The 11,608-nt window shown below is 37.7% G+C and overlaps 1 protein-coding gene across 1 annotated transcript; it reads right to left on the bottom strand.

Annotated features, from left to right (window-relative positions):
* Window positions 1-517: 517 nt before the first annotated feature.
* tm2d3 (TM2 domain containing 3) lies at window positions 518-11,366 on the bottom strand. Its single transcript, XM_002937860.5, has 6 exons — window positions 11,039-11,366; window positions 5,780-5,872; window positions 5,209-5,363; window positions 2,879-3,053; window positions 1,965-2,040; window positions 518-1,200 (listed from the first exon to the last, which is right to left on the bottom strand). The coding sequence occupies exons 1-6, from the start codon at window positions 11,115-11,117 to the stop codon at window positions 1,035-1,037; spliced, it is 744 nt and encodes a 247-aa protein (XP_002937906.1). The 5' UTR covers window positions 11,118-11,366; the 3' UTR covers window positions 518-1,034.
* Window positions 11,367-11,608: the final 242 nt, after the last annotated feature.

Below are 11,608 nucleotides of genomic sequence, written 5' to 3'. Positions count from 1 at the left end.
TGCATTTTTAGACTGCTAATACCAGGCTTTTGGCTCAGTCAGAAACCTGAGGGTTAATAACTGAATACAGTGAACAGAAAGTTCAAAGACAGGGTTTCTGATGTTGCTGAGCTGTAAGCCTGCTATTAGAAGTATAAACTAATAAAAATATAAAATACATGTAAAATACAAATGTGCTCAAAGGACCAATAATTATTTTTTTGGGATAAGACCGAAACACTAAAAGGCACACTAAACACTGTCTTTTGCTGGTTGCCCTTAGTACAGTGGAGATCCTATTCTGACTGAATTTGTTTGTATATTTGTTATACAAGTGCACCCCCCTCACATTTATGAATAATTCCAACTCCCCATGCCATAAATAATGCTAAACCATGCCACAGCATGCTTTCATAGTTAACCCATATATTCTTTGTATTTTCCAAGGACTTTCAATAATTTCAGATTCATGGGGTATGCAGAAAAAGCAATTAGTAGTTAGGGAATTAAATAAAAATACATTCAGTGCCAAACACAGTAGAAATGAACTAAACTATTTATTAAATGAGTGAAATTGTATAGTGTCTTTTTTCACAGAAAAAAAAGGTCTGAAATAATGCAAAATCTAAAGATATAAAGTAAGTTATTAAAGAGACATTGTAGTTTACCTTAATGAAAAGGTAGATCCAGTACAGATACCATACAATAAAAATGCGCAAGCAGAACAAAAATGATGTTTATGGAAAACAATGTTTTGGATTGCCACAGAAAGAACTGTAGCAAACAAAATGCCCAAGTCAGCCAGCAGCCAAGTGCCATTCTTGCAAATACAAAATGGCTGCCATGCATACCCATTAATGGGGGAATTGCTCACTGTACCGAGTGGAAATGGTACAAGCCACAGAATAGCTGTTTCTCAGTCACGAGAATGGAAATCTGCTGCTGCTGGGGATGGGAACCTTAATTGCTCTTTTGGCAATCAAAAACACCAGTGTACCATAACCGTTAGTGTTCTGAAAGGCAAATGTTCATGCTTATTAGCAAAAAATACAAACTTATATATAAAGGGAACCATCAGCAGGGCCAACATATCCAACACTGATAAGGAAGACATCAATAAGAGTCCAGATTCCTAGGCCGCCAAAACTGAAGAGTTTTCCAAGTCCTTCTCGCCACTGTCCCAAATAAAAACGGTCTGCCCCAAAGCCACCGAGGGTAATACTATAATAAATACAATGCTGTTATTAGACAGTACTTTAAGTTTACAATATATCATGTATAACAGTAGTAAGAAGGACAAGAAATGTTCAAGATTTTAGAAATCTAGAAGATTCAATTTATGGTTGGTATGGGTTTCTCATCCATGTATTATGTCCTTAATTATAGGGGCATATTTAGAAAGTAGCTCATAAATACAATTATCTAAGCTAGTTTTTATGCAGCTCTTCGCCATGTAAAATACAATGCTAATTGCTAAGAAGGTGCATGAATTAACAGTCACAAGTTAGTAAAACAACATGAGAAATTAAATCTTGCAGTTTTGAGAATTATTTTTCTCTCTAACAAAGCTTAACAGACGTGCACAACTTTCTTTCCATATGCTTTGCCAAGCCCTCAAAAGTGAATTATTTTGTTGTAAACTTTGATGTAGTTGATTTTATGCCTAGTTTCATGCTATACTTGGCGTAAAATAAAATACAAAGCATCATAATTAAATATGCCTCATAGATTACCAAATGCACAGGATATAATCTCTCTCTCTGCAAATTGAGATTATACATATGCAGAAAAGCAGTCAATTCTTTTGACAGTCTTCCAAAGATTATGAACACATGAAAGCTAAACCTTTCAAATAGGGTATATTTTCCTTTTAGATGAGGATTCTACCTTGTGTCAATTAGCCAGGTCACACAATTTGTATATCTAAACTGTGAGCAGATTTCATTTATTTTTTTATAATGGTATAACCTCAAAATCAATAATACCTTAAAGCCAGAGCAGTCGACCACTTGTATCCTCCTGTCCAATTGCAATAAAGCATCTTTGGAAATGTCCGATTACCTAAAAAGAGAAAAAACAAATATGAAAAATTGCCATTACCTATTATTGGTAAACATCTAAACATGCCTATGTGCTGTTCTTTCACTGTATTGTTGACTAGATTTAGCATCCAGATCAAAATAAACAAGGTGAAATCACTATTTGTAAATATGGAATTACCTTTTATATACATATAGTGGATAATAAACTCCTCCTCTATGGTAAATTGTAACAAAGTAGTTCTATGGTAGTGATGTGTGCAAGTCGACCCACAACCCCTCTGGGTTTACCATTTAGTCGTATGGGTTAGGGATCAAATTTGGGTGACCACTCTATGTCCAGAAATTTCCTGGTCTTAGAACCTAAGGCACGTGTAGGTGTAGAAGTAGCACACAGAGCAGAAAGGATGCAGATATGGGTTGGGTGCTGGTCTTTCGATAGCAACATAAAATTTTGCAGTTTAGGGTCAGGTGCGGGTTAAGGTTTTGTGGGTTAGGGTCAGGTATGGGTTAAATTTTAGCTGACCCACAAATCACTCTTTCATGGCCACACAAAAGACACAATTCTGCAGGCCAAATGCGGATAATTTCCATAATCATCCATTTTACATCATGGATATCCAAACTACGGCCCTTTGGCAATCTGCAGATTCTGGCAAATGCTAGAGGGACAAAGGTGGGCCTTTGGGAACATATTTGGGACTCTCTGTACCTGAAATGCCAGGACCTATTATGATCCCCAGTCTGGATCCAATGGCCCTCAAATTGTTAAACTAAACCTTCAGTGCATACCTAATTTAAATGATTATTAAAGTTACTAAATGTGAACACAGAATTGTAGAGTGATCTGTGATTTATACCTAAGCAATGCGCATGGTCCAGTACTGTGCAAGTAGTATTGTAGCGTTGCCTGGGACAGGAGACCGTCTTGCAGCTACTGGAAAGATTACACACATAATCTGAAGGAGGAAGCTGCCAGCAAAACTGACAAGTCATACTGATGGTAAAATATTCCTGGGGTTGGCTGTTTACATCCTGCGGATAAAAAAAAAGAAACATTTGGTAATCCGTTATGGGCACAAATCAAGCATATAATATTACAATAAAAAAACAAAAGGTAAAATATATATAAACATTAGTGCAATACAAAAATTTAAGTAATAAAAATATCCCCTACAAAGGGCAGCCAAAGCCACAAAAAGAAAATTAATTTAGCTTTTTGGATAAATGTATAGAGCTCCAGAATCACTTATTAAAGACACCTGTCATGAGTAGCATCATTTATGCACTTTTGTGTGTTTTTTTATATTCTTTTGGTGCAAGACCCCCACCAACATCAAACATTTGCCACAGATCTACAGTATGTGATGCTTAACTAGACAGTTCTGACACTTAGGGAGAACATATCATTGATTAAACTCTGTAAGGAGATCCAGTGGCTAGAAAAGTCTACCAACCCTTAGGGCTGTGACAGATAGGGAGATTAGACGCCTGCGACAAATCTCCTTTGTCGCGGGCAACTAATCTTCCCGAAATGCCATCCCACTGGCGAGAATGTAAATCGCTGGTAGGAAGTTTCCTCTCAAGGCAACTTCCGCGACTTCGGCAAATTGCTGCCATCTAAATTATGGAATACTCAGGCCTTATCCCCACTTTGGAGACATTCTACTTCTCCAACCAATGCAAACAAAATAGGCTTCCTATAGTGCATACAGCTTTACAAAATGATTAATATTTTGCATTGCTCTCTTTTATATACATTCACTGGCAGAGAGGCCAGCTGACAAACCTGGACCTACTATTTCAATCAACACAAAAAACCAATGAGAAGCTTACAAGCAGACTTATTAAATCATATACATCAGTACCTTCTAACACACATCATAATGATAAAGAAAACCATCAATCCTTTACAGTGAAATATGACATTTAATTGTTAAGGTGACCACACATGTGGCGATCTGCGATCTTTCGTGCGACCATCGGTCGCACGAAAGATCGTCAGATCCGCCACTAACCTTCAGGGCTGAAACAGGCAGATAAGGAGGTAGGAAACAATAGGATTTCTACCTCCTTCTGCCGATTCAACGCTGAAGGCAGATTTTGGTCAGGCGCCTTCTATGGCGCCCAATCAAAATCTTTTAACTGGCCCGATCAGTGAGTCGACCGATATCAGCAGCTTCCTGCGATATCGGGCGACTCGCCGACTTGCCATACACGCACCGAATATCGTACGAAACGAGGTTTCGTACGATATTATCAGTGCGTGTATGGCCAGCTTTAGTCTCTGCAACAGGACTCCATACAAATACTCTACACAATCCTTGTATAAAAAAAAAAAAAATCAGGACCCACAGTATTATATCTGCAACAAACAGACCACAGGAAAAAACTTCCCACATTAATAATATACCTTCTACAAAGGGGAGGTTGAGTCTTGATCTAGTACAACAAACCAGCTGCCTTTAAATAAGAATGAACTGTTTCACCTCTTATAACATGTTTGGGACCTGGGGTTTTCTGGATAAGGGGTCTTTCTCTAATTTGGAACACCACACTTCTCCTGAAAATTATTTAAACAGTAAATAAAGCCAAAGGGGTAGGGGGGCTTGTCACAAATATGGATTTATTATTAGTAATGGGAAAATATTTTTGCAAAATTTCGTCATGAAAAAAGCCTCCAATGTATTGCAAAAAGAAAAAGTTGTGCGTTTAGGAAAAAAAATTTCCACAAAAAAAAGCCAATTGACTTCAATGTGTTACAGAGAAAAAGGAAATAGTTTGTAACAATTTTAATTATAGGATTAAAATTGAGTACATAGGCGATGGTCTTCCCGTAATTTGGATCTTTCAGAATACTGGGTTTTTGGATAATTGATCTCATACCTGTAGTATGTCATACAGTGAATTGTCAGTCAAAATACCATTCAAAACTAATGTACACTAGTCTATACTTATCTATCAACTGTGCATACTTTGCTTAATTTTACACCAGCCTTGAGCAGAAGGAATTATAATCCTCTGCAAAAAAAAATAAAAAAAATACTATAATATATAAACATATATATATATATATATATATATATATATATATATATAAGAACAGATATAATACAGGAATACACACAATGTAACTCTCTTTAGGAGTCAAGCCAATGATTGGGACTGTGACAAAATAAAAATTACTTACAAAACAGACAACCCCATTTTTAGCAGTACAGTTAAATGTGACAGGTTTTCCATAAATGCAGGAGTAGTTTGTAGCGCAGGTCATACAATCTGAAGGCAGTCTGCTGCATTGCCCGTTGCTAGGGCATTTTTCCATATAATCTGGAATCTTTGTGGCTTGAAAAATAAGAAAGGGTAAAATGTTAGTGACATGCCAATAAAAACAGTATAAAGGCTACTATGCAATAACATTTGGATCTATTTTCTTGTGCTGAAATGCAAAAAAAAAAATCTCTTGTGCAGTTATATAATGTTATGTTAACCCTACTTTTGTGTTTTTTACTTTAATATTCACAATGAGTATTACAATTGTATTTACCAGGTGAATACCTCATTTGGAGACAATGTTGTATATGTTTGGAAAGACATTACAAAAAAATAGTATTCACAGCCTTGTGAATATTTTTTGAAATAGGAACTCTACTTTCATTCTTCATTTTTAAAAACAATTAAAATGAAACCAAGTAATTCTTAATAATTCTCTACAGAGTTTCAATATACAATTTCAGAGTACTAGGTGAATCAATATTTACCTGTTGCTCTGGTACTTGTTGCAATTGTAGAAGATGGAAAATGGTCTTTTAGAGGTTGAGCTACTGGCTCGGAGTACTCAAAGCTCAGAAAACCTGAAACAGACATTTCAAAAACTTTATTTAAAATAAAAGGTTTTACAGCATAAAGCTCAAAAAATTAGGCTAAAAAATGTTACACCTTATGTTTTGGCCTTCTGTCTCAGTCCAAGGCAACCACAGTCCTACAGCAGTGAAGATTTGTATGTCAAAGATACCCCTGGCATCTCCACGTATTCTTTTCTACACTTTGGAACCAACTCACAATATACTATACATACAAGCCACAACAGGGTGCTAATTAGTCATTAATTCAAAGTCACATAACATGGCAGTACAGAAACTGGTCTAAGCATCAGATCTATGACAGATGTTATCTAATTTTATGCTTATATTTTAATGATTTCCTATGATCCCTGTTGAGCTTCTCAATAGCACACCAGGGAACACTGAGCATGTGCAGTGCCAGTGGAAGGCAAATTCCATAATGGTGAGCTCTTATAACCAATTTCAAGAATCATTGCCATGTATCATTACTGTTATTGGGGTGGTACAGTAAATTCAGTAAATAAAAGTAAAGCATTGCTAGCCATATTCTTTAGGCTTTAGTTCTCCTTTCAAAAATGCAACGATTTTAACATTTTTGTAAATCTAATTCCAACGGAACACTGTATTCCTTTATCCTTTAGTTCTGTTCAGTTAATTGCTGGCTTCTGCTTAACTGTTCCAAGAAATAAATAGCCTAAGAAGTTGCTGGAATAGCTCTCCCAATTGTGAGTTTACCTCTGTACAGGACCACCTGGATGTCCCGATGGAGTAGTATGATCAATAAATATTAGAAATTGAGACTCTGTGACAAAATAACATTAAAAATATGTTATTGCCTTTTCAAGTTCTTGTGAGTAGGGCACTTTGATCCCATTTTTATTCTGTAATCCCTTGTTTGTTAAATTATTGTAAGGTCCCTGTTTGTTATGAATTAATCACTTAATAAATAAAATAGGACGTGTGAAATATGTATAGGTTATTTATTTTCGATGCAATACATTTTTTTTTTAGTTTTTTTTTTATTATGCTGTAACTTGTTACCATGTGTTATTTATATACTGTATCAGAGTCAGAATATAAATAATTTATAGATAAAAAGATATACAAGTATACATATGTAAATAAATAACTTTAAACCTATTAATTTGTTAAATTAACGTATAAAAGCTTTCTTTTACTTTTATTTGGTTGGAGACAGAATTCTCGCTATTTTTTAATTAAAAATGATTTCTGGCACACACTTTTTAATACATTGTGTGCACTTATAAACTGTGTGCAGAGAGAGGCAGGTGGGACATAAAGTGCAAAATTATGTGTTTTCACATAAAATGCCCCACAAATTGTTGTGTGTTCATACATTGCTTCGGGGGTGGAGGGCCGTTTTTAAAATATTTTCTAAATTACAGTGTTACAGTCAAACGTAAAAGCCATAGATTCTTTTATGAGGAATCCTCATTCAAAGGTGCTAAAGAAGCAATGGCATGTAGAGGTCAAATTATTAAAGAAAAACAATTCACAGAAAGGTTTGTTGTTTTACCAATGAATACTGTTTAATCATTGCATCTTTTTATATAGAAAGGGTTCATTTTTAGCATAAATTCTATTTATTTTGCTCATGCTGAAAAAAGTGTATAACCCCCTTGATCAACATGAGTGCAGGTAATAGGGCTTTGGCTGAACGTACATTTTACCCATTGTTTTAAACACAAAAAAAAATCTGTTTTATGTTTAAGCTACACAGGGCAAACAATGATATTAAAGCTACTCCATGCTTATGTGTGCAGCGATCTAATTATTTACCTCACAAAGTATAAACATGGAGTACCTTCCATTTCTAAAAAGTATGATACAAAAAGCTAAAAGTATGTTCAGCACTGTACTATACACTGAATTCAATAGACATAAGGTAATTAGAGGCATATTAACAAGATGCATTCTACTAATAAACTATTTAAACTGCTATTTAAATGTATTAAATCTGAGCCTCTCATATAACACAAATTAAAAAAGGACAATTATGTGATGATGGCATTGCATTCATATAAATTAGGAGTTTAAGTGAGTTTAGAATGTTATACACTTAATATGAAAAAGATTTTTCTATAGTTCTGTAAAGAGACCTGAATGACATTTGACCCCTACTTATCAGACAGGTTAAGTACAACACAATAATATTCTACAGAGCTTATCTGCTATTTGCTATGTAAACGTGTGCGATGTTAAAACTTAAATGGCTACCCATGGCCAATGCAGCATATTTATAGAAAGCATATTCGAGTCTTTGAAGTAAACAGATTGTACCGCAGCAGTTTAACAATACACTTTATTTTAAGGGACAGTATACACCTACACACAACTTTTCTTTTTAACCTTAGCAAAGTAGATAAAACTTATTGCGAGACTACATTCTGCCTAAAAATTATATTTCCTAGTTTTTATTATTAAAAAAAAAAACAGGAGTATAATTAAATTTTATCTTGCCATTTATTAGCTTAGTTATTTTAACAGATATAATGAGCTCTGTATAAACAACCCACTCCCTCTGCTGTGCCTATTTTGTCTTACAGAGAAGCAGACGTTTGTGATGCAGGGCTATGAACTGGTAATCTATTTCTCTACCATGCAAGAACCAAGTATAGATTTTGCGTGATTAAAACAATAGACAAAATGTTCAGTCCAATCCCTATCCACTGAGCTCAGTTCTTTGCCCTTTCAAAGAAAGGCAATCCCATCCCCACCCCCTTTCAGTGTTAGTTGCCCTTTCCCATCCACAACTGCATATTTCCCACAACCCCCTAGCCAATAAATATTACTGGGCAGCACTCCAATAAAGATAAAAGCCTTTATTTTCACAAAGGAAACCAAATCCTAGAGCCACCCCATATTTGTCCTGTAAACATAGAGCTGTGCTATGGAGCTGGTGGCTGCCATGTCTGTTCGTGCCACATGACTACATGATTCTGGATTCAAGTGCTCACGCTCCTGCTTGACAAATAGAACCAGGCAGCCACATATTTGGTGAGCCCATATTGAAAACACATACAATCTGTATAGCTTGTTTGGCTATATTTAAGCAAAACCCAGGCTAGTGTTAGGATTAGAGCATGCGACTCTCTTAAACAGGATTGGCCTTCGCTAGGTGGAAGATACCAGGCGGAGCAAGAGTGTAGCATAAACTACAACTCACTGTAGCTGTGTAGTGCAGATTTAGTAAAGATAAACGCCAGAAGGTTCTTGCAGTTGAACTATAGTACAGTTTATTGTCCAAGACAATTGAAATGCAGGGTTATACTCACAATACATGCAGACATAGAGGTTAAATGATAATACCCCTTGAGACAAACAAAGGAGGGTACACACCGTTTTATCCCACCTCTTGGTAGAGTCTGGGCAGGGTAAATGCACCTGTCAGCTCGATACCCCTTTGGATAGATAACGTATTCCTCAGGTTGATAACCCCTAGCATGAGAGTCCTCCGTGTGAGTAGGGATCAGGGTTTATTCTAGCCTGTCTCCTATCTCTACTCTGTGGCCCTATTGCTGAGGCAACATTGCCGAATGGAAAGGTACTTCCAGAACACTAATTCTCCTTTGGTGGGGCTATTAAACTGCCCTTGCTTGCTAAGTCCCACTAGCTCACTTCTCCTAGAGAGTGCTATGACAAAGTCTGCTATGCTTAATTATCCTCGTTCACGGGGCCCTGTCCCCAACTTCTCCAGAGTGGATGGTGACACTCTGGGGCAAATGGCTTTTCTGGGGCCTAGTTCTTCTCCCAGGCTCAGTGGACCTGTAGGGGATCAGAGAACTCTGTCCCCTGTTTCTCAGTCTGTGACATCATCCAGCCTAGCTACAGACTGGGGAGGAACCCGATTGGCTGGATGCTCCAGTGCACGTCTGGGGAAGAGGTGTGCTTAAGTTCGGAGCCAAAAATCAAGGGGCGGGCCCAGAGTTGATAAAGGGAGTCCCTGTTGTTTTTGCCAGTTGTTGGAAGAGAGATACAGAGTGAGCAGCCAGTACCAAGTGTTGTGAGTTCAGACTGAAAGGATAAGAGTCTGCTTGGTTGCCTGGATTACAAAGTCCTCTGTGGAACCTCCGTGTGTCCCCTGGTGTGAACAGGTATTGATAGTTTGCCTGCTTCGTGGGAGCAGCCACCTTTCCATAGGGGAAGGTACTCTGGGGCAGGTAGCGCTACCTGGGGGTACTTAAGAGGGACTGAACTGATTTAAGGGTTGGGGTCTATCCGGATCCAAGTTGGGACTGGGCACCTACAGAGACTGTGCCAGGGGTGGATAGACTGCACAAGTTCCTCAGGGCAGGAAATTCAGTTATCCCTAAAGCTGTTTTACATTCTATTTCAACAGTTATAAAGTTTGATATTGCTGCAAATCTGTGTGTGATTATTCCTAGTGGAAAGTCCCTTGAGGTGTGCTCTTCAGTGTCCACTAGGTGGAGGCACTGCACTAAAATCCCAGTTCCCAGTATCTTATAATTCAAAGAGAACAAAAATCTCCTGTACTAAAGCCTATATACAGCCCAAATTAAGTGAGTGTGCCAAGAAAGAGTTAAAGACCTTTGCACTGAAAGACAGAGGCAGCCAAAGAGGAAGCCATACCTCCTTGTTAGACACTATATCAGTCTGCAAGGGGTGGGGACAACCACAATAACCAATAGGTATAATTATATAGTGCAAACTAGATACATGGGACTCTGCCCAGTAACAGTAAAATATGTGAAGAAGTAGGGTTTAAAGCCATAGGGGAGCTAAACCCTATGGGTCCCTACACATGGTTTACCAAACAGCTCAGTATTCAATCATGAATTATCTTGATAGTATTTTTTATTAATATCCATTCTAACCATGTCTAATATGCCTATACATAACCAAATCTTTGCGCTTGTATAAATGACACTTCTGACTTCTCCCCGCCCAATCCTATATTGTGGTTTAATATTAACCTCGTCAGTACAGAGGGGTACAAGCGCCACATGACGCCGTGTGCCACCCAATAGATTCACTAGACACCTTAATAAAGCGTATCTCCCCAGGAGGCAACCAATGCATACACTAATTATGAGCCCTCTTTGGACTGGGAAAGCACTGCACTGTGCTGTGCTAACCCTTACATTTCTTGCCAGACTCACAGTGAGGGGCGACTAAGAGACGGAAAAGACTCACCGCGGCCAGAGAGCACATACATCTGCGTAATAAACAGCAAAACCCGGCAGACTCTCTTCAAAGTCATCATCGGAATCATCTTGCTTCCTACTCTGACAAGCTATAGCAGTTCTAACAAACAGGCATCTGTTTTCTCGCGTTACCAGATGCGTTCCAAGCCTCGGTCTGGTGGCAAGCGCTGTACCGCAAATAATTATTGGTTTTATGTAGGGGCGCGCAGCAACTTTTGTCAAAATTGGCCATAATTCGTTACTTTGTTATTTCTATAGCCTTCATGTTATCATTTTGTTTATGTGTATTCAGGATTCTAAATATCGCATCAATGGCATGTCTGAGTAACCAACCTTCACAGGGCAGGTTTCGGCTGATTCTTTTTTTTTTTTTGTCCTATGCTTCGGCCACGCCCATTAAGTTCGGACCTTGCGCCTGAAAACTATATATTGGTACAGAAATGTACCTGATTTGCTCGAGTTTCTTTGTCAGTAGAGCTAAGCTACGGTCCCTGCCACAGTTACACAAACTATGGTCAAGAGCTATCCAGCCTTCTTGTATGTTTAGAGTTTGAGAAAA

Source organism: Xenopus tropicalis, chromosome 2 (assembly GCF_000004195.4).
Source record: "Xenopus tropicalis strain Nigerian chromosome 2, UCB_Xtro_10.0, whole genome shotgun sequence".
NCBI classification, from domain to species: Eukaryota; Metazoa; Chordata; class Amphibia; order Anura; family Pipidae; genus Xenopus; species Xenopus tropicalis.
This window is presented reverse-complemented; position numbering and strand designations above follow the sequence as displayed.